Below are 26,816 nucleotides of genomic sequence, written 5' to 3' on the forward strand. Positions count from 1 at the left end.
GTTTCTGCTCCTGTAAGTAACCATCTATACTCCTGTAAATAAGCATCCACATTCCTGTAAGTAACCCAAATAAAACTCATTAATGCAGCAAGCTGGATTTTGTGGGTTGGGTACTTTTGGTCTGTTGTGAGGCCCCTATCTGTGTTGCATCGTTCCAGAAAATGGTTTGTCATACAACTTAACAGTCGCACCTGACCCTTCAACACCCTGGGGTTATTCTGAGTGTAAGCTATAATACCTGACTCTCTGCCTCTTCAGAGTTTTGATTGACTTCCATTGCTTTCCTAAAGGGAAAGCACCACAGGGCCTATACATTGTAAGTTCAAGTCTACCAAGCATTGCTATTTCCCATAGCAAATTAAAAAACTCATGCCAGCTGGGTGGTGGCGCTGCTTGAAAATTTTTATTGCGTTAAGCATAACATTTCAAAAGAATCAAAATAAAATAGTCATACATTCATCTGCTAGTTGAAAAAAAATTACTTTGAAGCTCCTGGTTTTCTGTCTCCATTTTATTTCACTTATCCCCCTAAAATAACACTAAAATACTTGACATGGCAACAATTTTATAGAGTATACACTTTAGTGTTCAAACCTGAGTCAGCAATAATGCATCGGTAATATCACATTAAGGAAAGAAAGAAAAGCACTTCCACTTGGAATTGTTTAACCAAGAGTGAGTCCAGATTTTGAATTCTCTACTTCATGTTCCCCATGTCTTGTTCTCTATTTGTTCCCTTTGTCTATGTGTACCTGTGTATCTGTTTCTGTGACTGTGCCTCTGTGTTGGTCTGTTGTGTGAGCTGTGTCTGTCTCTAACAAAGGGCTTCACTCTATTTATTGAACAGTATAAAAAAAAATCACACAAGGAAGGAACGAAATACTTTACAAACAGAATTTTATAAGGGATTAAGTCACTGGCTCCAACTGGTCCCAATTGACCCAGACAACAAACAGGACTCTAGACATCATTGTTTATTAACCAATATCCATAAAGGGTGGCTTTCAACCTCTGCATTTGCTGCTTTCGGCAGATGATACACATATATTATTAGATGGGTCCAGGGCTTAGGTTGTAAAAGTTGATTATGTTGGGGAAACCCAAGGCAATTAAAATTGGCTGTTACACTGTATTCTTAAAGGCAAGTTAAACAAACAGGCTGAGTACACAGTAGGAGAGCAGTCCTAAGTGATTTTAAAGGATATTATTTATTAACTCTGCCTGTGAGACACAGCAAAATCCTGTCTCTTAGAATGTAAGAGATGTTTATTTTCAGAACACTGCAACGCCACATTTTTATAATTCTTTGAGGAATGTAGTATGTATAACTAACTTAAATGGTGTATCGCTTTTTTCTTTCAGCTATGAATTTTGTACAAATGGACCTGTCCAACTAAGTGAGTTTGGTAACTCTGATTCAGTTTTTTCACTTAGAACTGTGAGAATCATGCATATTGATACGTGAGCTGTAATTCATTCCTTCACACTGCTGCGCTGGAATTCTATTGGGTGAGTACATTGTAATATGTGTATTTATTTTACCTTTTGTGGGTATTTATATTAGTTCCACTGGGTGCTATTATGAAAAATATTCTACAAAAATATTTGTAATCTTTTTGTCTTCCTGTTGCTCAGTCACAGGTTTTCCTAGAGCACACCTACAAATGTAACCATACATCAAAGGGGATGGTCAAGTTTAGATTTATTAGGCAATGGCTGACCATGCTGTGTCACCCTGGAGTTGGCTCTATCTGGGCCATTGCTCATATATGTTGCAAATCTTTGTGGAATTCTTTTTGTACGAACATTGTGCTAAGTACTAGTGCTGTGCTGAAAGATGAATAAGACATGGCCTTTGATCTCAAATGTTACACAGGCTACATGGTTCAATGGGTTAAATGTTCATGCTTCCTCCAAATATATTTGTTCAATTCTTTTTTATTCGTGTGTGTGTGTGTCTGCCTGTCTGTGTGCACATTGTGCGTGTGAATGCACACACACATCATGTCAAGACAAAAGGAGGCATAGATGTCTTGCCCTGTTGCTTGCCCCCTTACCCTTGAACAGGGTCTCTCTCTGAACCTGGGACTCACTCACTGTTTTTGCCTGACTGGCTGGCTGGTGAGCATCTCAAATCTGCCTGTCTCTGCCCTTAACAGTGCATCGTATGCATTTATGATCATGCTTGGATGTTTCTAAGATTTATTTTTATTTAATTATGTGTATTTATGTGTGTTTGTTTGGACATATGTCACATGTGTATGGGTGCCTGCAGGGGTCAAAAGAGGGCACTGGAGGCCCCTGGATCTGGAGTTCCATAATTATGGCCCACCTGATATGGTCACTGTGGACCAAAGGTGGGCCTCTGGAAGAGGGCTGGGCCATCTCTGTAGTCCCTGAGTCCAGCTTTTTAAAAACATGGTGTCCTGTTTAGCTTTAGTAATCAACTTGACACATACATGTGTGCATATACCATGTATATGCATACACACATTCAAGTACAACATACACACAGAGAGAGACCCCAGAGAGTTCCTCATCCCTCTGCCATGAGAAGTTACAATTAAAAAAAAAAAAAGAAAGAAATCCATCGTGAGAAAGCAGATACCACCTTTCCTGGTACCCTGGTCTTGGACTTCCCAGCTTATAGACTGTAAAAACCAAACTGTGTTGTTTATAAGCCTTCCAGTCTGTGGGATTTTGTTATAGTCCTCTGAACAGACTTAGACACATGAAAAAACCAGATACATGAGGAGATTATTATAAAACAGGATCTCATACATGGGGGAAGAAAACCCACGCAGTTTAGACTGGGCTGGGTCAGGTGTCAAGCTCCTACCTTTTGTTCTTAACTATAGTTGGCTAGTCAGATTTATACAAAGGTCCTCATGAATCAAAATCCCTAGATATTATCCCCTCCTGACCCTGAAGACGTACCTGGTGCTCCAGGCACCATCTATGGAACAGCCAAGATGACCAAACCTGTCTTGAGTTGACCCAGCTTCCCAGTATGGGTTTTTCAGGGCTAGCTGACGGCCACATATTCCCTTCTTACACCCCGTCTGCCTCCTCACCTAAGGGCTGAAGACTGCACCTTTCAGAACACTGACTGCAGCTCATGAATGAATCATGTCCTCCCAGAGTCACAGAGGATGGTGCAGGCCACTCTTAGCTCATCCCAGGCTGCACTGCACTACTGTGTACCTTCCATGCCCACCCCTCACCCCCACCCCCATCCCCACCCCCACCACCCCACCATTCTTCCACAATCCCTTTCTGTTTTAAAATCCTTGAGATTTTGTTGCATGTAATTGTCTTCAAAGGAACAAGATCTCAGTCAATTATTTCTCAATATGTCAAATAAATCATGCCGCAATAACGTTCAACTGTAATTCAAAAAAATCAAGTCTTAAAATGTGAAATTACATGTGTTTACTTAGTTCTTGTTGAAATTTCCTGCCCTTGGAAATTATATAGAGAGGAGAATGACAGAATTTTGAAGCTATTTAAAAAAAAAAAAAAAAAAAAGGAAGTGTTATTGAAAAATAAATCGCAGCAATTCAAAAGTGCCTGTGTGAGAATACAGTTAAGAAATCTACACTCTGATTAGACTTATGTAACCATTAACAAAGGAACTTGGCTTCATAAACACAAGGGTTCCCAGATGGGCTGTAATGTAATGTAACTTTGGTGTGGTTTGGTGCTATTTCCCTCTTGGATCGGGGGCAATATTTGCATTTTCTTCCTATCCTCCTGCATGTGTGTTTTATATAAAACCCATGCCAGAGCTGAGCAAATTAGGATGAAGCTTCTTAAACTAGCTAGGAGGATGTGCACCTCCCCTAGCTTTGCTATCGCTGGAAGGACTGGAGGGACAAAGGCAGGACTGACTATGACCAGGTAGGTCCCCTCATCAATCAGCCTTCAGATGGGCTGTGGGCCCTGGTTACTTCTTCCTGGGGCGGCTATGCCCACACAACCAAGCCCTACTCTTGACAGAAAATCAGCAGCCAGGACTGCTGCGTAGGCTTGGAAGGGAACATAATTTTCAGAGGCAATTGTGAGTTTCATGATGTTGGCCTCGTGTTTTAAAATAACTGGGTTTATTTGCTCTGTGAGAAATGTGCTCAGTAGATACTGGTCCATGTGGGTAGAGCCCTTGGAACAGGGCTGGGCTCTGCCTGCCAGGGGTAAACAGAATTAACTAGCTAACACTGGCACCGCACAGTTGTTCTCGTTCTTCACCATGCCTTTAGGGATCTTTCCTGATTTTTTTTCATATGTACACCTTTTTCATACATAGTTACATGTACATCATTTGTTCATTCAGTAAATTTTTGTTTATTATCTACCATATGCCAGGCACTAGGCTAAGGGCGAAGAATACAAGATAACTCATATATTAAAATATACCTATATGACTAGCCAGTGAGATGGCTCAGCAAGTTAAGGCACTTATTGCCAAACTTGATGATCTGGGTTCAATCCCCAGGACCCACATGATACAAGGAGTGAACCAACTCACACAAATTGTCTTCTAACCCCTATGCACACACCATGACATGCACACACACACACACACACACACACACTAATAATAATAATAATAATTGAATAATTTTTAAAAAGACAGTAAGAAGACTGTTGAACTGGGGATATTGCTCAGCAGTAAAATCGGTTTGTCTGGTCCCTTCCCAGCACTGCAAGAAAAACAACAAACACTTCTTGTCTGACATCAGGGGGAAAGAGGAGTAGAGAAGGCAATGTGTGGTGGAAGCTGCCAGGGAAACAGCAGGCACTGCCTCCCATGCCCAGGGATGTGCCAACCCACTAGCCCAGGCTCCTTTGACCACTATCTTCTTCCTTCGTCTCAGGGCTTTTTCTCTCTGGTCTTACCATCTTAAGAAAGCAGGCAACACAAACCACGGTAAAGAGCATTCAGAAGTTAAGAACAAATGAAGGAAATAAGACAACAAATACCACTTAAAAAACAAAAACTAGAGGCTGGAGATATGGCTCAGTGGTTAAGGGCTGTTGCAGTTTTGTCCAGAGCACCTAGATTCCATCCCCAGTACCCATAATACAGAGGCTCACACTATCTGTAATTCCACTTTCAGGGGATCTAATGCCCTCTTCTGGCCTCTACAGACATGCAAATGGTGTACATACATACATGCATGCATGCAAAACACTCATACACATAAAATAAAAAGTCATTTAAAACTATGACATTTAACATAAATAGCATGGGGAATTCTTTTTTAATGGGAAAAGTAATAGAGGAAATCCACAGAGGAAGTTGAAAAAAAAACCAACAGTGAAGTATACATTTTCAGTGTTGCTGGGTGCGCAGTGATTTACCTGTTATCCCAGCTACTCATGCAGTGAGGTAAGAGAATCATTCAACCAGGAGTTGATGCCAGCCTGGGTAGCATAGTGAGATATGAGAGAGAGAGAGAGACAGAGACAGAGAGAGACTATATGTACATATTCAATCTTATTGGCTATCCCAAAATATGTTAAAAAATAAAAATAGGGGTCTGGCTTAGCAGATAAGAGCACTGCTCTTACAAGGGCCTGGGTTCGATTCCTAGTATCTACATAGTCAGTCACAATCATCTGTATCTCCAGTTCCAGGAGAGATGAAAACATCTGACCTCCAAAAGCACTGCACATGCATGCATGATACATAAACATTCATACAGGCAAAACATTCCTGCAATTCACACAATGTAATTTCTTCTCTGAGACTTTCTGTCTTTTAAGTCTCAAATAGCCTCGTCTACCTGATTTAGAGCAGCTGCAGCAAAGAGGCATTTGCTGGAGTGGATGAAGGTAGGACTAGATTCAAGGCAAAAGGGAAGGACTACCACTTGGACTAGGGTAAGGAACAGTCATGTGACCTCTCTCTCTCTCTCTCTCTCTCTCTCTCTCTCTCTCTCTCTCTCTCTCTCTCTCTCTCTCTCTCTCTCAGGTTAGAAGATCAAAGGAAGAGGCAGGTTACAGAAGGCACCTGGAGTCAATTCATACCTGCTCAATCAAAAAGACTCATGTGCAAGTAGGCCCCAGCTCCCCAACCAGTTTGCTGACAGGCAGGAAGTTTACAAACACCTTAGGGCAGAAAGAAGTAAGGGAATCTCTGTGAGTTTGAAGCCAACTTCATCCTTCATCTGCGTGACAAGACCCGGGCCAGCCAGGTCTGTATGAGGCCAATTACGTTAAAATCATAGTGCTATATTAAATAACAAGATCTAACAGCAGCAAGTTTAATAATTACCATAACTTCAATTGGTGATAACCTTAAATATTTTGAGGTCTCCCCAAATGTATGATTTGAAAACATCTGTTGCAATTATTGCCAACAGTCACAGGTACTGCTCATTCATTGCCTTGGAATTTATAGTTATGTGTTTCACTTTACTAAGAATGAAAAATTAGGCTTTGGTTGTTTTTCTGTGCCAGCAGTCTGGAGGCTGCAGACCAGAACGCTCTGGGATCAGCAGGGTTAGCTCTCAGACAGACCTAGAGAAAAACGTGAGGGGGATGAGGTGTAGTAAGCAGTTGGGAGAGGAAGGAAACCTTTCTGGAACAAACCGACAAAAGAGGTGGCGCCTGTCGGATTCCTCAGGCCCCCGCCCCTGCCCCTGCCTAGAGGCAGCGAGACCAGCGTGCACAGGCGCACTCGCACTGGGACGCAACCCCCAAAGCGCGTGTCAAAGCCCCGCCCCATGAGCAGAAGCCCCGCCCCGCGCTCGGGCCTGGGGGCGGTCCCGCCGCCAGGCATCAGCAATCTATCCGGAGCGGAGGCGGCGCCGCTCGCTTGCGGGAACCGACACGTTAGCGGAGCGAGCAGGCGGCGGTGTCTGGCTGCCGCTGAGGCGCGAGAGCTAGGATGGCGGAGGCCTCGGAGAGGCTTTACCGAGTGGAGTACGCTAAGAGCGGGCGCGCCTGTTGCAAGAAATGCAGCGAGAGTATCCCCAAGGACTCGCTCCGCATGGCCATCATGGTGCAGGTGCGGCGGGGCCGGGCCGGGGACGCAGGACGGCGCGGCCACGGCGGCTGTTTGTGCTCAGGGCCGCCGCGCTCCCCCTGCGGCTCAAAGTAACGGGGAGAAGGGCGGGAAAGGCCCGCGGCGCTGCTGCCGCCATCCTTGAGGCCCTCCAGGCCGACCCCTTCCGGGAGATTGAGCTGACCCCGCAAGAAAAGCCCGGGAAGTGAGAGCATCTGGCTTTGTAAAAACAAGGAGGCTCTGGGCTGGCTCTGGATGGAGGCAGAGCTCATGTTAATTGCACTGCCTTCTCTGGGGGTGGGGGGTGGAGGACGTGCGCGCGGTCTTTGAAGCTGCTCTGATTTGGGCCTACCTTGTCCTGAAAAATTTTTGTCCTGAGTGAATAAAGAGGACTGACATGTGGGGGTTAGTTAGGGGGTTGGGGGTTTTGGTTTTTTTTTTTTTTTTCCTTGAGTCTATTTTTGGTTAGCCTATCAACATTCGTTCACTCTCGGTGTTTCTATTTTAGCTGTGCAAAGCGGTGCAGTTTCTTTACAGTACGTTCGCTTTGGGCCTGATTTCTAGTTGGAAATAACATTTTCTCCAAACTTTCCGAGGTCACCGACTTCTGGTCGCTTTTTGCTTATCTGGTCTGTTCACTAACCTCGTGATGGTTAGAGAAGAGTTGGGATGCACTGTGAGGTGGTGGGCTAAAGGGTCTTTAACAGTTGCAGAGGCTATGCCTCCTGGGCTCTGGCTTTCTGATGCACGTCTTTGCTAGTGCCGCTCTCACCTGCCCTGTCCCTACCTCCCCCATATCCTCAAGTTTCCCAGGCTCACAGCTAATGGCCAAGACAATTGATTTTCCTTGCTGTCAGCTGCTGTAATGTGTTTCAGAAAGGCCTGACAGCCCACAACGGTGTTCGTACTTATTTAGGGGGCAGGGGGTAAGACGTTCACCCAGTGGGTACCAAGGACCCACTTGCTTCTGTTATTTCACGTTATGGCAAGAACTGAAGCTGTCTGTCACCTTGGTTCTCCGGGAGAGACTGGCTAGCTCAGCATGCCTGGCGCTCAGTTCTCATTCATTCTATGTACACTTACTAAGCAGCAGCTAGGTCCCAGGCTCTGCACTTGTGTCTATATCATAGGTGACAAAAATCACAAGTACTGCTAGGCACATCTTTGTTGCTTGCCTTCATGATTGGACAGGGAACCCACTCTGGGTGCTTTTCTGGGGAATGTGTGGAGAATGGATAAACCTTGCATCTGATGGAGCTGGGCCATAGGAGGAAGGCGTGGAAGATGTCCCAGTCCAGTCAGGTGTGGAAACTTGATTAAAAGTCCTTATTCACAGAAGACAGGAAGATGGAGGTAGCTAAGAGGGAAGATCCTAATATTTGAAGAACAGTTCCTAGCCGTTTCCCACTGAGGCCTCTGAACTTAACCCTCAAGGCTCTCTGGGCCTAAGAGAAAACTGGCGTCCATGTCCTTGCCAGCTTCTAAACTAAACCTGTTATTTCTTCCAATCTTGTGTGTAAACAGAAAAGCAAAGGTATTGTAGGCTTACATTTTCATATCACTTTATGATTGAGGATTCCCCACCCTAATTACGGCAGCTTTTATGGGGAGGGTATTTGAAGTAATGGTACTTCCCCAGAAGTAGGTTGGTTGGTTTTTAGACAAGGTTTGAAGGCTGTTTTTGGCCTCCATCTCTGGGGTGCTGGGAATTACAGGCCTGCCTGCCTAAACCACTATACCCAGCCTTTCACGTGTTTTTTTGTTTTGAGACATGGTCTCACTGTCATCCTGTTGGCCTTGAACTCACAGAGATCTGCCTGTCACTGCCTCCCCCAAGCCCAACCTTTCAAATATTCTGTTTCTTCCAGACCTTGTATATTTTATTAGGCATTTTAGGGTTTACTGTGTTAGCCAGAGAATAGTCCTCACTGAAATTATGACCCTGCCCCCACTACTGTCTAGGAAGAAAGGTAAGGATGGGGAGGCTGGGACTCTGGATTTTATTGACTCTGAAAGAAACTCTTTATTATTCAAAGTAAGGGGGACTCTTCTTCCTTAATTGTAGTTGGGAGTTTACCTGTTGGCTGAGCCTGGACTAGCTTGTTTCAAAGAAACCCTTCTTCTGGTGCTTGAATTTAAATGCCTTCTTTTACATTTGTATGGGATAATTGTTCTCTGAGCAGCAGATAACCTAATTTTTTCCAGGGACCCTTGCTGGAGGGAGAAACTGGACCCTCAGCCTCTTGACTGGGAGACAGGGACAACCCTGGAAGGACTTGAGAATGCGATGCTCAGAACAAGGCCATCTCCCTCCCGCTGGCAAGGTCCTCAGCTGGCCTTTATGGTTGCTGAGGGCTAAGGGAGGCATTTGGTCTGTGGCTGGTGCTCTGTTCTTGATAGGTCCAAGTCCCAGATTCTGTACCTTGCTTATTTCATAGCTCCTAGATCGAGGTCACCATCCTAGCACACTGGCAGTGGTCAGAGTGTTTTTCTGTGGAGGCCTTTTTATAAGAGTGAGTGTGGAGTAGCAGAGATTAAGGCTGCAGAAAGCAGAAGGGACTCTGGGATCTGAAACCATTGCCTGGCATGACCAAGCTGGGTCCACGGAAATGCCATCTGTTGTCTGGTTTAGAGGCCATCTTTTATGCAGTTCCTCACCTCTCCTCTGCAGGTTTGAAACTTTGAGTAAGTGTTAGGCCTGCCCCAGTAATGAAACTGGGGTAGATTCTGACTCAGGTGAGTACATCCCCAGGGAAGCAGTGGGTGGGACTTGAGGCAACTGAGGAAGTTTGAAGAGCTCTGAGGAGCTTTGCAGGCCCTGCAACAATTACTATTGGGTCATCTAGGCAGGTCTCGGCCTTAGATTTTTAAATCTTCATTTAATTTTTATGTGTGTGAGTGTTTTGCCTGTGTGTGTGTGCCTGGTGACCAAAGAAGCCAGAAGTCAGATTTCCTGAAACTTGGGTTACAGGTGGTTGTGGGTGCTAGGAATCGAACCCAGGTCCTCTGAAAGTAGCTTAACCACAGAGCCATCTCTGGAGCCCTCAGCTTTGCATTTTATTGCATCTAAAAGGAGGCCACTCGTGGAGTGGAAGTAGTTAGCTGGAGGAGTGCCTTGTTTGTCATGCTGTTTCCAAATACCACTTGTCTCCACAATTCCATTCTCAAGCTTCAGCAAGGTGTTTATGTTCAATGCTGCTTTAATATTTTTATTTCATTGGCCTTTTCCTCTGTGATCCTTGAAGGCAGTCATCATGGGCCATCTCTCTTAGGTCAGAAAGCAGTTTGTGTTAAGTAGCTCTTCTGCCGTGGGGACGGTGGAGGAACCTTGGCATCGGGTTCTGCCCCCATTGTTGTTGCTTTCTGTGAGATAGGGTTGCCTCTTCACAGCAACATGGCTCATGTAGGAAGTGCAGCAGGAAACTGGGTTAATGCCTGTGTCTCCCTTCTCACAGGCACTGTCTCCATCTCTAAAACAGGGCGGCACTGAGCCCAGAGCCTCGTAAGGAGAGCAAACACCAGCAGCGGCTCAGTGCCTTTACCTCAGGCCCCCTGCGAGGTGGGGTCTCCCTGAAGCCAGTGGTCAGCCTAGCTCGAGGCCTGGAGACCTTCCCTTCATTGTACTCTGCAAGCCTTGCTGCTCCTGACATGTTTGCTCTGCCTGATCGTCATCTGGGTCTGATTCTTCATTATTTTTAACCGCCAGGGCACTTATGAGCCATTTCTGGGCCATCCGGACCCCTGAGCTCCAGTGCTGCTGCCTAGCTTTGTCACTCAGCCCTGTGGCAAGTCAGAAGTGCAGCACACACCTAAAAAGAACCTGGGGCCACTTCTCTCCCTCGGTGGCTTTGGAGTGGCCAGCCATAATTCTTAGCTTTTAGGAAAATACTTTAGATGAGAAGTGTAAGCTGTTTCTCATCCATTTGCAAGTCATTGTGTGACATGGAGAACACCAGGCAGTCGCAGGGAAGAGAACAGGGCTCCCGTTGCTCCCTGGGCTGGGAACAGGGTGGACTTGTAGCCTACACAGAGATTAACATCTCCCTTACCTCTGCTTTATAACTTCTAGTCACCTATGTTCGACGGAAAGGTCCCACACTGGTATCACTTCTCCTGCTTCTGGAAGGTGGGCCACTCCATCCGGCAGCCTGACCTTGAGGTGGATGGATTCTCTGAGCTTCGATGGGATGACCAGCAGAAGGTCAAGAAGACAGCAGAGGCTGGGGGTGTGTCAGGTGTGTTGGGGGGGGAGCAGACAGGGGTAAGGCCCTGTCTCTGTCTTGCACATGTAGGGTTCCAGAGCAGATCCTCATCAGCCACATGCTCTATTGCATGAGGTCTGAGTTTTTTTTCCAGATGCTGGAATTGTAGCCTATAAATTTGCATAATTCCCATTTTAATAGGTTTTAAATTTTTTATTTTACTATTAGTAGTGTATGTTGCGCGCGTGCGTGTGTGTGTCAGCATGCATATAGAGGTGTGTGTGTGTGTGTCAGCATGCATATAGAGGTTAGAGGACACCTTTACTAAGTTGGGTCCCTCCTTTATTTACATGGGCAAGTTACACCAAGGGGAGACTTCTGTACCTTTTCTTCCTCTCATACCAGTAATTCTTTCCTTAAAAAAAAAAAGAAGAAACAGACCTCAGGCAGAGGCAGGTAGATCTCTGTGAGTTCAAGGACACCCAGGGTTATGTTGGAAACATACCTCAGGCTGGGTGGTGTTGGCACACACCTTTAATCCCAGCACTCTCAGAGGCAGGCTGATCTGTTTGGAGAGTTCGGGGCTAACCTGGTCTATGGAGCTGAGTTCCTGGGCGACAGGGTTCCACAGAGAAACTCTGTGGCACTTACGAGCCATTTCTGGGCCATCCAAACCCCTGAGCTCCAGTGCTGCTGCCTGGCTTTGTCACTCAGCCCTGTGGCAAGTCAGAAGTGCAGCACACACCTAAAAAGAACCTGGGGCCACTTCTCTCCCTCGGTGGCTTTGGGGTGGCCAGCCATAATTCTTAGCTTTTAGGAAAATACTTTAGATGAGAAGTGTAAGATCTCACAGTCAGTGATCCTCCTGTTGTGACTTTCTGAGTGCTGGGATTGCAGGTATGCATTCCTATGCTGACTTCTATTCTGATTTGTAGCCTCGTAGGTTAGTTTTGCCTAGAGTTAGTTTCAGGGAGAAAAGGAGTTAATATATGTACTTTCTTCTATGCTGGATGTGGCCTTGGATCTTTTCTGTAGCTGAGCTGTATTTCTTCATTTGAATACCATACTTTTCTAGTCCAGTCTTCTCTTGGTGACTCTGGGCTGTTGACTGTTTATTCCAGCAGACTTTCTTATACTGATACGGTTTGAGTGTCCATCATCCAAAAATATCAAGTGCTACACAAAAAGGAACTTTGAGCAGCAATACATACCACAGGTAGAAAATTCCACACCTGATTTCATGACAGTTGGAGTCAACATTGTAGACAGGCTAGAAATACTGTGTGCACTTACCTTTGGGCTTTGTGTATAATGTGTCTGTGAAAACAGATGGATTTCATGTGTGGACCTGCAGCCCATCCTGTCTCCGGGATGTTTTATGTATCTGTAGTTATTCTAAAAGTCAAAAAAAAAAAAAATCTAAACTTGAGAACAGATTGCTAAGCCTTTTGGATGGGGATACTGAGTCTGTAGCTTATTGTGGTTTCTTTTTTCCTCTTTTTAATGTTTTTAGATTTATTTATTTTGTTTATGTACATAAGTGTTTTGCGAGCGAGCATGGGTGCATACCAGCATGTATATATGTATGCATGCATACCACATTTGTGCCTGGTTCCCAAGAAGACCAGAAAAGAACTTTGCATTCCCTGGAGCTAGAGTTAGTTATGAACTACCATGTATGGGTCCTGGGAATTGAACCTGAATCCTCTACAAGAGCAACAAATACTCTGAGCTACCTCCCCAGCCTGCTTATCATGATTTCCATGTCTGCTTTATTCCTGAACTCTGAGTGCTTAATTCTAGATGCAAGCCACTGACCAAAGGCAAGGATTGTGGCTCACTTTTCAATTTAATTATAATTTTTTGTTACATTTATTGATTTATTTGTGGGAATATTAATCTACATTGTATCACGCAATGTTACCTCTCTTCCATCTTGCACCTCCTGTTTCCTCTCTGTGACTCCTGGCAAAACCCAGATTCCTCCTTCTCTTCCTTTCCCACCTATACCTCATGCCTAGCTATTGGCCATTCATCTTTTTATCACAGAAGTGCACCTTTACACATTGTACAAATATTCCACAACACTTGGGCTTAAGTTAGCTTGTGGTAGCTGCAAGGAAGACAGTGGGAGTTTCCTGTTGTTAAGCACATTTGCCAAAAAGGCTGTGTTAGTTACTTCTCTGCTGCTTCGAAGGAGCAGCGTAACCAAAGCAACGTAGTGAAGAGAGATTTTATTTGGGCTTTCTGGTTCCAGAGGGCTAAGAGAGTCCATCATGACAGGGATGAGCTCTGTGAAATATTTTGTGTACTTAAATTAAGTTATACTCTCTGAAGTATTCTATGTATTTAAATAGCTGTGTGCTTTTAGTTCCCAATGGTTTTTATTTATATCATGTGGAAATGGCTTTCATGCTTGCATACTGTGCTGGTTTCCTATAAATTTTCAGAGTATACTTACTAGTAGCTTTTCTATGGATCCTGAGGCTACCCCCTGACTATTACCATGTTCTGACTTATTTATTGTATTCATATGTGGGCCAAAGGGCCACCTGTGGAAGCCAGAAGAAAATTTGTAGGAATCAGCTTTCTCCTTCCAGCATGAGTCGCGGCCATTCAATTAAAGTTGTCAGGCATTTTGCCCTCAGAGCCATCTCACCATATTAATCTTTAGATGAGGGAGACATCTCCCTATTTAACCCTGGTTATCCTGGAACTTCTTATATAGACCAGGCTGTCCCCTGCCTCCTGAGTGCTGGAATTAAAGGCATGTGCCACAACACCCAGCATGAATCTAGGGGCTGTAGAGATGGCTCAGTGGTTAAGGGCACTGGGAGTTCTTCTAGGCACTAGTTCGATTCCCAGCACTTACATGGTAGCACACAGTGTCCACAGCTCTAGTCCCAGTGAATTCAGCACCCTCCCCTGTCCCCCACAAGCACCAGATATGCACCTGATACACAGGCATGCAAGCAAAATCCCCTACACATAAAGCAAAATAATTTTTTTTTGTTTTTTTAAATTTTATTTTATATAACAAAGTCCAATTAAATGAAAACAAACATTTATACACCAAAATAATTTTTTTTTAATCTAGCTTTTGTCTCTCCCCCAGCCCTTCACCATGTGTTTGGGTCTTATATAGGCTTGTATTTGATCTGAATTTAAATGCTCCTTGCAATTCAACGCTTAACTTTGAATCATAGACACACAATAGTAATGAGAAGTCTGAGATGGGAATTATAACAGAAAGTAACCACAGTTGTTGCCAGTAGAGATATCCTAGACTGATTGTGGTCAGCCAAACACAGTGTCCTTGTGGGAGGATCCTGGAAGGAGGAAGACAGAAGATGGGGGCATTTGGGGATTGCAGAGTTGAGTGGTGATGTGTTTTGTTCTTCAGGCAAAGGCCAGGATGGAAGTGGTGGCAAAGCGGAGGAGAAGACACTGGGTGACTTTGCGGCAGAGTATGCCAAGTCCAACAGGAGTACATGCAAGGGCTGTATGGAGAAGATAGAAAAGGTAGGCCTGGGATCCCGTGTCTGCACTTCCCGGTCGGTCCTTGCCTTAGGTGGGGGGCATTGGCGTCTCAGGAGAAAAGAGCCAACAGCCTTTACATTCTACCTCGGCACTTGTGGTTAAGAATACAGTGGAGATCCTTGTAGAGATGAGAATGACCCATCTTTTGGGAAAGCCTAGTCCTGTGTTCTTGGGTTGCTGCCTCCCTTGTAGGGGTCCCTGCAAGAAAGACCTTGGAGAGCACTGGCACAGGTCCCCGCAGTCAGCAGGCGTGGGGAGTTCTTGTGGGGTGGGTTTGAGGTTAGGGCTCCTGTATCACCAGCCTCCCCTACCACCAGTTAACCCTGAAGGTGGTGGGCAGGCGGGCTGTGTTGCTGAGAACAGGGTAGAAAGTGCTTGTGCTCACCAACATTCTCTTCTCCGGTGCCACGAATCATGTAGCACTGGTTGAGGGCTTCTCCCCTTGGAGGACTGAGGTATGTGAGTCACTTTTCTGTATGGTGACAATGCCAGAGATAGACCACCTGAAGAAAGGGAGGCTCGTGTTAGCTCACAGTTTTAGATGTTTCACTCATCGTTTCTTGGCCCTGTTGGTTTGGGGCTATGTGGCATCACACAGGCAGGAGCATGGCAAGGGAGGTCTGTTCAGCTCATGAAGGCAAAAGAGAAAGACCGACATCTTAATATCAAGGGGAACCCAAAGCTCTAACCTAGTAGGCTTTCCACCGCCTCCCATGAGTATCACAGTCTGGGGCTCTAAGGGCCTTTGGGAATAGTTCAGGAGCCAAATGTAACCAACACTGAAACTGAGGGAGATAATCATTGTTAAATGTTCTCACTTTTCACCATTAAAAATTGGAGGCAAAAATTATGGTGCTCTTGCTTCCCAGGGAGCACCAGGCTGTTGTGTGCGCATGTGTGTTACTCAGCCCCAGATGCAGCTTCCTACATTGTCAGGTGCCCTGTCTACTGGTTCTCTGCAGTTGCCTCATAGGTGAGGAAGTTCTAGGAATGTCCATTGTGGGAAGTGTACACCTGGCAGGCTGGGAGGACCCAGCTCTTGCCTATCACTGCAGCTTGGCCAGACCCTTAAATACAGCAACCAGAGTCTATGGGAGGGTGAGGATAGGTGACAAGACCCTGTAGGGATAAGTTGCCACACTGAAGCCATCATAGAATGGTGCAGTGTCACTGCTGACCAGTACATCATGTCGGCATCCCAACCCACTCCTGGGGGGGTTGTTAGTACTTTGTTACTTGTCTAAGCAGGTAGGTGGTAGGTAGTTATCTAAAATGTAAGTGCAGACCATCTTATTAATGCGGTAGGTAGCATGTCCATCTCATAGAATGTAAGTGCAGGGGCCTAAGGGTACCCCACGATCCTTGATGGCTTAAGAGTCAAGATTTTCCAGGTTGCTACCTGTGCCTTGGTTTGAACTAAATGCCTTAGGCTAGCTGTTCCCTGTCCAGCCTTGTTATTCCTTAGGTACCACATTATTTTCCCTACAGGGCCAGGTGCGCCTGTCCAAGAAGATGCTAGACCCGGAGAAGCCACAACTGGGTATGATCGACCGCTGGTACCATCCGACTTGCTTTGTCAAGAACCGGGAGGAGCTAGGCTTCCGGCCTGAGTATAGTGCCAGCCAGCTCAAGGGTTTTAGCCTCCTCTCTGCGGAGGACAAAGAAGCCCTGAAGAAGCAGCTCCCGGGAGTTAAGAGTGAAGGGTAGGTGGGCAGTGGTCAGGGTACAGAGTCCTAGGGGAGGCCTGCAGAGCCACTCCTCTGCTGATGGTCAGAGAGCAAAGAGCCATGGGCCTACAGCAGCATGGGGACAGCAGAGAGGCTGGGGCATCTGCTGTCCCAGCACCCCACTTCTACCCATCGGCTCACCAGCCATGAGTAATACCCTAGGTTCTCTGAACCTGGACCAGCGTGGGTGAATGGCCACGGCTCACCACCCTGTGGGGCTCCGCATCTGTGTTGCTTTCACATTGCTGCGGCCGTGCAGCAGAGACGTTCTGTGCCTGGATCTCTGGGAGAATCATGGCCATTCATAAGTGGGTGGACAGCAGGAAGGGCCTGGAATCAGAACAGATGGGCCCACACGTGCACTTAGATTCTAGGGTGGCTGATTAGAGAACATGCCGAGGATCGCAGACCTATGTGCTGTGCTCATGATGAACTGTCACCAAGACGTTTGCATCATTCCAGATCCTGACACAAGCTCATAGTGCAGTACCAGTGGCTCTGGGGTGTGAAGCTAGCAAGTCAGGCCAGTGGTGAGGCTGTCCTGGGATTCGCTGGCTACCATTATGCCTGGAGAACAGAGTGTGTTGAGCATGATTGGTGTGATGGGCGCTCCGCTCAGCCCTGTGCCTGAGTGAGCTGTTTCATCCTGTTATCACCATAGCCCATGCTGCAGCTCCCCTAGAACGGTTTTGGAAAATGCCAGGATGAACTCAGTCAGGATGCATGGTGGACTTGGGAGCAGCCTTGTGTCTCACTGTAGGCTTGCTTTGTTGGTTTTGTTTTTCTAAGACAGGGCTTCTCTGTGTAAAAATCATGCTGTCCTAGAACTCAGTCTGTAGACCAGGCTGGCCTCGAACTCAAAAAGATCTAGGCTGAGTCCTGGGATTAAAGGTGTATGTCACCACAGCTCAACTAGGTCAGTTTTTGGAGCTGTGTTTGGCTTTTCTACAATTCCCCATCTCTTGGTATGTGGGAGACGTGGGGTTTAGCATCTGGTGTGACAAGCCCTTGGTCTGTCGTAGTTGTTCTGGACTCTGAGGTGAGCTCCAGGCCCCTCGCTGTCAAAAGATGTTCTGAAAGTCACAGCAGCTCCCTAAGAGCAGAGTGGGAAAGGAGGCAGCTGAAGGGGTTAAGATGACTTTAAGGCATGTTAACCTGGTGGTGCTGGGTGTCCACCTGGGGGCTCTGATTCTTATTAAGTCCTGTGTCTTTCAGAAAAAGAAAAGGTGATGAGGTGGATGGAGTGGATGAGGTGGCCAAAAAGAAATCTAAAAAAGGAAAGGACAAGGACAGTAAGCTGGAAAAGGCCCTCAAGGTGAGTCCTGATTGTTTCCTTTCTGTCCCTTCTCGTGCAGGAGGACATCCGGCTGTCCCTACTTACCAAGACCATTCTTGCTTGCATGGCTGCTCTTGAGCCAGAAGGCTTTTCTCCCAGCTTGTTCTCCTCCCCCTCACAGAAGTCATTTTTATTTGGGCAATGGAACACGTTAGGCTCAAATGCCAGGCCTGCAGCCAGAACCATACAGTCTAGAATGTCCCATGTCTCCCCAAACTTACTGGGTGACACAAAGTGATGCATGCTCCAGTCCTAGCCAGGCATCACCGACTATCCTACACCTGTAGGCTTGTTCCTAACTGTTGGGGACTGAGACTAAGATCCCAGATGCCAGAAGGAGAAAGTTTGTCTAGTTTTTTAAAATGAAGGTCTCTCATTTAACAAAGGACTGGAAAGCATGCAGTTAAAAAAAGGAATCTCCCAGCATCTGGGAGGCAGAGGCAGGCAGATCTCTGAGTTCTATGCCAGACTGGTCTATATAGTGAGTTCCAGGACAGCCAGGGTTACACGGAGAAACCCTTGGGGAGGGGGTTGGACAAAGCAAAGCAACAACCAAAAAAGGAATTTCCCCACTAACTCTATGGTCATCAACCACAAGGGTTCATCACTGTTGGCTATGCTGTGTTGGAGCAGGGAAGCAAATACTACCCTGAGAATGCTGGTTGTGCAGAGAACAGTCATTTGGTCTATTCTTGGGAACATGATTTTTCAGGGTCCATCTGTTTGAGTTTGTGATTTTCAGCTTTTGCAAGTGGCTCAGTAATGAGAAGCAATATGTGATCTGGTTCTGACTGGTAGAGCCCTCTGCTTGAATGAATGTGAAGTTCAACTTGCTTTCTTTTCCTCTGGGGACAGGGTGTTTTGGCTTCCTGTGTGTCTATATGTGTGTGTCTGCTACCTAGAGACCAGAAGAAGATACTGGATTCTTTGGAACTAGAGCTAGAGAAGGCTATGAGCTGGGTGCTGGGAATTGAACCTAGGTCCTTTGCAAGAGCAGCCAGTGCTCTTAACTGAGACTTTCATGTCTTTGCATTCCCATCAGTGGTGTGCTGATGTTCTGTTCCCAATGTTGCTAGTGATGAAAAGCAAGCCAGAAGTTTGAATTACCCTCTCAACTCCTCCCTCTACCCCAATCTATCTCTGTCGTCTGTAAAAGAGAAGTAGGTCTACCATTTCCATGAAACCTGTGTTCATAAATTGCTGCTTCTAGTATCACAGTGTGTGCTCCACTATAGGGAGAAGTGAAAAGGATGTTATTGCACTGGGAAGCAGGGACTGAGTGTGGTGATGGCATCAGATGGTGGAGTTGAACGTCTTTCCTTGGTGTTGAAGCAGCCTGTACTGTATGGTAGGGCCAGCATTCTCCTTTCTGACTCAGGAGGTGCAGCCTGCTGTGCAGTGTCCACCTTGCCTGCTACCCCAGGGAAGGTGGAGGCTCATCTTGGCCCACCTACTTGGCAGGAAGTTGTGAGAATAAATGAGGTGGGACTTAAAGCACCAGCAAAGAGTGGGCACTTAGTGAACTAAGCTCCCAGTCCCAGAAGAGGTCATGAAGATTCCTGCTTGAGCTTAAGTGTGTAGGAGACTCTAAGGAATCTAAGTGGGTGTTGGGAAATTGTTGGGACCCTAAGCCCTATCCAGAACTTCTAGTTGCTTCTCTTTGTCTCTTGAAACAGATTTCTGAGGGCTGGACACCAGGGCTCCTGTGCAATAAAGGATTCATTCAGTCTTTTGGTTTTTCGAGACAGAGTTTCTCTGTGTAGCCCTGGATGTCCTAGAAATCATTCTGTAGACCAGGCTGGGCCTCAAACTCAGTGATCCACCTGCCTCTGTCTCTCAAGTGCTGGGATTAAAGGTGTGCACCACTATAGCCCAACAGGAATTCAGTCTTAAAAGTGGTCTCCTCTACACTTAGCAGAATGTTTTCTAAGAGTATTACCTGGATTATTTTGATGTGCACATGGGTTTGCCTGAAGGTTAAGCCCTGGATGAGGGTGGTGTTGGTCCGGTTGCTTTGGAGGAACAGGCCAGCTCCATCAAGATGTGCCATAGAAAATTCAGTGCCAGAGCCCGCTGCTCTGGTAATAGAGTCTAGCCAATAAAGACACTTTCCACCTAGTCTAATACCTTTCTTTGTGCACTATGTGCCTGCCTGGTGCCCAAGGAGATGGTTGGGGGGGGGGGGTCACCATTATGTTGACCAAACCTAGGTCCTGTGTAAAGGCATTAAATGCTTTTAACCACTGAGCCATCTCTCTAGCTCCCCGAACTTCGTTTGTTTGTTTGTTTTTAAACATTTATTTATTATGTAGTGTCCTGTCTACATGTATGCCTACACGCCAGAAGAAGATACCAGATCTCGTTCTAGGTGGTTGTAAGCTACCATATGGTTGCTGGGAATTGAACTCAGGACCTCTGGAAGAACAGACAGTGCTCTTAACCTCTAAGCCATCTCTCCAGTCTGATTTTTATTATTTTTATATTAATTGTTTTTGCATGTTTGTACATATACATGGTATGCATGTATAGGTCAGGGACAACTTGCAGGATTCAGTTCTCTGCTCCCATAATATGGGTCCCAGGGAACAAACTCAGGTCATCAGGTTAGTAGCAAGTGGCTATACCCACGGAGCCATTTTGTTAATCAGCAAACACTGAGTGAGGCAGGAGAACTGCAGTGAGTTTGAGGCCAGCCTGGGTTCCTGAGTGAGATCCTGTCTTAGCCCAGTCTCCCTAAAAGTTACTGCTAGAACTTTTAAAGTGACCACCCCAGGTCTTTCATTACCCTAAAAGGATGCCCATATACCCTGCCTCAGTGGCCAGCCCAAAGACCAAGGCAGTATCCACCAGCCCCTCACTTGACCCTAGTCTTAATTGAGTTTTGATCTGTAAATGCTATATTGGATCTAGACATGGTTACACACACCTTAATCCAACACTTGGGAGCCAGAGACGGGTAGATCTCTGTGAGTTCAAGGCTAGCCTGGTCTACATAGCTAGTTCCAGATAACCAGGGCTATATATAATAGAGAGACCCTTTGTCAGAAAAAAAAGCTTAAATTATGGAAGGAGAGAACCAGTTCCCACAAGTTATTTTCTGACCTACATATGTATGCCATGGAACATGTGAGCATGCACACATTAATGAATGTAATTTTTTAAATTTACCAGTAATAAAACAATATTAAGATTTTTTTTATTTTTAAAAATACTGATCTCAGTTGTGGGTCTCATCCTCAGGCCCAGAACGACCTCATCTGGAACATCAAAGATGAACTGAAGAAAGCGTGTTCCACCAATGACCTGAAGGAGTTGCTTATCTTCAACCAGCAGCAAGTGCCGTCTGGAGAGTCTGCGGTGAGCTGCCTTCGCCTTCGGGGGACACATAGAAGGCCCTTAAGGAAATCACGGCTCCAGGAGGCGTCCCCAGCTATACCATACATTGCCACATGTTTGTCCTGGTTTAGAACTTGGTGAGGTCCCAGGGTGAGCAGGTACTTTTGCCTCATGTGCTCATATCACACTGGCCTAAGGACCTCTGCCATCTGCTGCCATGTGTCCCAGGGCTGCTGAAGCCACCCTGTACCTGCTTTGGACACTCCTTGTGTGGTAGGTAGGGTGAATGCTGTAGGCCTCCCTTGGCTTTCTGATTTCCTGAGGTGGTTGCAGCAGGAAGCCTTCACTCAGATATAAGGATTCCAAAAGTGTAAAGCCTAGACTGTGTTGTAAGCTGGCCCCTGAGCTGTGGTAGAGCCTAGATACAGCCTCTTTCTGGGGAATAGGGCCTGTTGTCCTCCTTCTGCAGTAGTGGCTGTCCTTTCCTGAACCTCTGATCTCTGACATTTTTCTCCAGATCTTGGACCGTGTTGCTGATGGCATGGCGTTTGGGGCCCTCCTTCCCTGCAAGGAGTGTTCAGGCCAGCTGGTCTTTAAGAGTGATGCTTACTACTGTACTGGGGATGTCACTGCCTGGACCAAGTGCATGGTCAAGACACAGACTCCCAGCCGAAAGGAATGGGTAACCCCAAAGGTAAGGGTCTGTAAAGGAAAGGGTCTGTAGGCAGGGAAACACGGCTCCCTCCGCCTTCTAGACTCATCCACACTCCATCCAGGTCCTACGGTGACAGGTAGTCCACGCTCCTCACCCTTCCTTGTGATCAATGCTGAGTAGAGTTCGTTCTCCCTCTGTCTGCTGTAATTACACTCTGCTTCCCTTTGCCTGCCTTTCTATAGCCCACCTGACTTTATCATTTCCTCACCCTTAAAATCTCAACTTGCCCAACTTTCTGACTTACAAATTCTACACTCCCTATATAGCATCTGTGTATCTTTTTTTCTGCCTTTGGTGGAGACAGTTGTAACTTGACAATGAGCACAATCAGCCATTACATGCAGAGTGTGTACTTACATCTCTTGGCGGGAAGAGTGCACAATATGTTCCAGTGATGTTTGATGTCCAAGCATTGGAGTTCATAACTGTATTATCCCCCAGGTGCTTATCTCAGACCAAAAGTCAGCTCCTTGGTGTCCACCAGAACACACGGGACCCTTCCTGAGTTTACTTCCCAGAGCTTCCACAGGCTACTATATGTACCAGGTGTCTATACCCAGGCAACTCAGCTGCTGTTTGGCTCTTGGCAGACTTGTCCGGGTACTGCTGGCACATACGTGTTCTGCATACCCCATCTCCTGGCATTTGTGTGCCGCACTCTGTCCAAACAGAACTGCTTTCTTGGGGGCAGAGGCCTCTCTCTGACCTTCCTGTACCATGTGGCATTGATGAGTGTGAATCTGACAGTGTCTGGCACCTCACTTGCCATTTGCTGCACATGGGTACAACTAGGAAGTTCCTTTCTAAAGAGGGAGACTTAGGAGCTCAGAGACTGCCCTTCACCAGAGCCGCTTATTTGTGATATCATCAAGTGATCACTACCCTCCCTAGTGCAAGCCTACTACTAGGAGTCACTTGGGATACAGAAAACTGTGCCAGTTGAATAATTCCTAGTGAATAAAAGAGGACTCGCTACATGTGTTCCTCCCTAACAAGTAAGGGGGTGTAACCTGGTCTCCTTTGGAAACTTGTAAATCTGTCACTGGGTATGTGAGGTGCTGATTTTGTTTTATTTGGGATTCCTCTAGGCCTCCCCACTATCAGTGCCATGCATCAGAGTGGTGCATCTGTGAAAACCAGTGAGCCTACACTAACTAACACACCATCACCCAGAGTTCACAGTTTACCCTAAAGCCGACTCTTCATGGCACAGCCTATGGGTTTTAATAAATGTAGACTGAAATGTACCCATTAAGAAAGTATCATTTAACATTTATTGCCCCGAGACTCTTAGTGTTACATTTGTTCTCTTCCAGCCTCTGGAAGCCACTGATTCTCTATATCAACTCTGTTTTAACTCTTCTAGAACTCCTATGGTTACCTGGTCTAAAATGCTTTTTGCATGCTGTTCACACAGCCTCTCGTGTGAGTTTCCTTCACTTGGGAACGTGCAGTCAAGGTTTCCCTGTAGCTGGATAGATCATTGGATTTTGATGCTGAATAATATTCATTCTCTGTGTAGTCCTCTCTGGCCTAGAACTCACTGTGTACACCAGACTGGCTTCAAGCCCACAGGAATCTGCCTGCCTCTGCCTTCCCAAGTGCTGGGACTAAAGGTGTGCGCTGTCACACCACCACGCCCACTGCCCCTTCTGGCCTAGAGCTTCCTTTCAACTATGAGGTAGGCACCTGTGGACGCTCAAGAGAAGTGACTGAAAGGCAAGGGAGGTCCCAGCCCATGTCCTAGTGCTGGTGACCCTTCTCTCACTAATTTGTCTACTGGTTTTTTATTTTGTTTTTAAAAATTATTTTTAGTTTGGGAGGGGCACGTGTACCGGTCAGGGGATAACTTGTGGGAGTTTTTTCTACCGTGTGTGCTCTTGGTCAAACCCAGATCCTTAGCTTAGCAGTACACACTGAGCCACCACACTGGCCCTTGTTTTTCCTAAAGGGTAAGATTTTTCTCTTAGGGACCCATAGTAACTGGTCTGTCATAGATATAGGAAATAAGTCCTGTAAACAGTAACAATAACAAGCTTTCTTCCTGGAACTTCATTTTCCTACCCATTTCAGAAATTTTTAAAAAATTATTTAATTTGCACAGGACAAATCCCACTTAGTCTATTGCAAGCTTATTTCAAGAGATATCTGATGCCTTTAAAACTAAAACTAAAACTTAACATTGTTTAGGAATTCCGAGAAATATCCTACCTCAAGAAATTAAAGGTCAAAAAACAGGACAGACTATTCCCTCCAGAGACCAGTGCCCCAGCGCCACCAGAACCACCTCCCTCTGTCACCTCAGCACCCACAGCTCTGAACTCCTCAGCCCCAGCAGGTATGATTCTGGGAAGGGGAGTGGTCTGGGTTTGACCCAGGAGCTATGCTGGGCAAGGACATAGGGTGATGAAGTGGGTATCCTGTGCTCTGTTTGCCATATGGACAGTGTTCCTTGAGGATGGTCAGAGTATACCACACAGTGTACTGCAAAGTACATCCCCAGTCTCCAGGCTCATTGTCCTCCTCGCACCACTGGCCATCAAGATCCTGGGGCGATCCCAGTCATGAGAGCCATGCCCTAGGCCGTCAGAAGCAGTGAGAGCTGGGTGGCAAGGAGAAATGCTGTCTGCTCCTTGGGGCATGTGGACTCCTGCGTAAAGATGGAGGCCATAGTAGGCTGGGTAGAGGACAAGGTTCTGCTTCTGGATACTAGCTCAGCTGCACCTGTTCCTCCCCTGGTGGTGAGCGGTGGTTACTCTGAGTCCTCTCTGCTGCTTGAAGCCTGTGGTCTTCATGTGCACATGGAGGTCCATTAGGGCCCTCCCTTGCCAGTCCTTCCTCTGCTGTCTCCTCGGTTGTAGTTCTCTACGAAGACTTCAGTGAAATACAGTTGTGTGTCCTCAAGGCCCGCCCCCTAGAGAGGACAGGCTAGACCTCCCCCAGGAGAGAGATACAGAGCTTCGCCCTGGCTGCAACCAGTGCTGTACTCTTCCTTTGGCTCCCAGAAGGCCCTGTCCATGCCAGCCTGACTAACAGTCAGTGCTAGGCACTTTGCAGCCTGCTCTGCTTTGCCTGGAACAGCTCAGCTCAGTGTGAACACACTGATGGAGGCCTTCAGCATTGTCACCAGGGAGTCTGATCTGCACTTTCTTACTCAAGAGTTGGTCTCCCCTCTTCCAGCATTCTGTCTCCAGATGCAGCCTTTCTAGTAGCCAGCCTGGACCACCCTGTCCGTGGCTTAATCCTACCCAGTTTCTCTGTTGAGGAGCTCATGGGTCCTTGGGTGGAAGTTCACTGTTCTGCCCTTTGTCGTCCCACTGGCTGTTGGCTTCTGTCCCTAAGATGTTTCCCAAGACTGGCCACACTCAGTGGCTTCTGTGGCCTTCTCTCAAGGAGCCTGCTGGGTTTTTTGGTCTTGTATCACTTTGTCCTTTGCTGGGAGCAAACTAGAGTGGGCCTAGCCTGACGCTTCTGCTCTTCTGTCTCAGATAAACCACTGTCTAACATGAAGATCCTGACTCTTGGTAAACTCTCCCAGAACAAAGACGAAGCAAAGGCCACAATTGAGAAACTCGGGGGCAAGTTGACAGGATCAGCCAACAAGGCCTCCTTGTGTATCAGCACTAAAAGTGAGTTTAACACGCTCATGTCTTTTCATGTGTGAGGGGCCAGTGACTGTGGTGGCACAGCTGGGATTCAGATTCTCATCACCATTGTTCAGTGTTCCACAGGAGGTCCCCATGTTCGCTGCCAGAGCAAAGATGTGAAAATGGAGAGGAATTGGTTCCTTTGTAGGTAGGGTGGAGGTTACTACTTCACATTCTGGCAATGGAACCTGGGCCTATATTTCTAGGCTGTACTACTGAGTGTTAGGGTCTGACCCTGAGTCCATTTCTGTTGAGTACCTGCTGCCACCACACTGAGGGTTTGGAGAAGGTGGCCTCCCTTGGCAATCCATACCCAGGGGCCAGCTGGCGCCACTGAAGCTTGACTGTTGGATGAAGAGGCTCGGCTGTTTGGAAGGGAAGAAGCCTTCTGGGGCTATGGTAGCTGCAAGTGTAGACTTACTTTTCAGCTTATGGTTTGTTTGGCTTTTTTTCTTCTTTTTTCTTTCTGGTTTTAAACAGAGGAGGTGGAAAAGATGAGTAAGAAGATGGAGGAAGTGAAAGCAGCCAACGTTCGAGTTGTGTGTGAGGACTTCCTCCAAGACGTGTCTGCCTCCACTAAGAGCCTCCAAGAGCTGCTCTCAGCCCACAGCTTGTCCTCTTGGGGGGCTGAGGTGAAGGTCGAGCCTGTCGAAGTGTCGGCCCCCAAGGGGAAGTCAGCTGCACCCTCCAAGAAGAGCAAGGGCCCTGTCAAGGAGGAAGGTGAGGTCCAGCTCCCCGCCTGTGACCTGGCTTCTAGTTGACTGGTGTGGTGACTGGTATCCTCAGTGCAGTGGTGCTGTGCATGCCTTTGGAAGCTGTTGGCCTTTGTAGTCTTAGTTGGGTATTGTGTTCTTCTGTCCTTTCCTCAGGTGTTAACAAGTCTGAAAAGAGGGTGAAGTTAACCCTGAAGGGAGGAGCAGCGGTTGATCCTGACTCTGGTGAGTGAGGAGGGGCCACCACGCCCCCTGGGTGGTTAGGATGTCTGTAGTTCAGAGAGTAGCCAGAGGGGTTCAGGCATCTTTTCCATGCCAGGCAATCCTGGAAGCATGTGGGCCAGTGGGAGAGAGCATGTGACTAACTGGGGACTCCTAGGCCCACAGATCCCTCCGTTGCACCCTAGTCCTTCAAGGGGAAAACTATAGGAGCTTTGCCTCTGGGGCAGGTCTGGAACACTCTGCACACGTCCTGGAGAAAGGCGGAAAGGTGTTCAGTGCCACACTTGGCCTGGTGGACATTGTGAAAGGGACCAACTCGTATTACAAGCTGCAGCTTCTGGAGGATGACAAGGAGAGCAGGTGAGCCAG

General features: G+C 46.8%; 1 protein-coding gene across 1 annotated transcript in view; it reads left to right on the plus strand.

The window, feature by feature from the left end:
• The first annotated feature begins 6,780 nt into the window (after positions 1-6,780).
• The window catches only part of Parp1 (poly(ADP-ribose) polymerase 1), a 33,680-nt gene continuing 13,644 nt past the window's right edge, over positions 6,781-26,816 (plus strand). The window contains exons 1-12 of the mRNA XM_051186427.1: positions 6,781-7,012; positions 11,079-11,244; positions 14,615-14,733; positions 16,240-16,454; positions 17,694-17,793; positions 21,055-21,171; positions 21,668-21,844; positions 24,056-24,203; positions 25,354-25,494; positions 25,993-26,232; positions 26,382-26,450; positions 26,675-26,807. Of these exons, the coding sequence (XP_051042384.1) occupies positions 6,893-7,012; positions 11,079-11,244; positions 14,615-14,733; positions 16,240-16,454; positions 17,694-17,793; positions 21,055-21,171; positions 21,668-21,844; positions 24,056-24,203; positions 25,354-25,494; positions 25,993-26,232; positions 26,382-26,450; positions 26,675-26,807 (1,745 nt within the window). The 5' untranslated portion in view covers positions 6,781-6,892. The remainder of the gene's footprint in view (positions 7,013-11,078; positions 11,245-14,614; positions 14,734-16,239; positions 16,455-17,693; positions 17,794-21,054; positions 21,172-21,667; positions 21,845-24,055; positions 24,204-25,353; positions 25,495-25,992; positions 26,233-26,381; positions 26,451-26,674; positions 26,808-26,816) is intronic.

Source organism: Phodopus roborovskii, unplaced genomic scaffold (genome assembly GCF_943737965.1).
Source record: "Phodopus roborovskii unplaced genomic scaffold, PHOROB, whole genome shotgun sequence".
Classification (NCBI taxonomy): domain Eukaryota; kingdom Metazoa; phylum Chordata; class Mammalia; order Rodentia; family Cricetidae; genus Phodopus; species Phodopus roborovskii.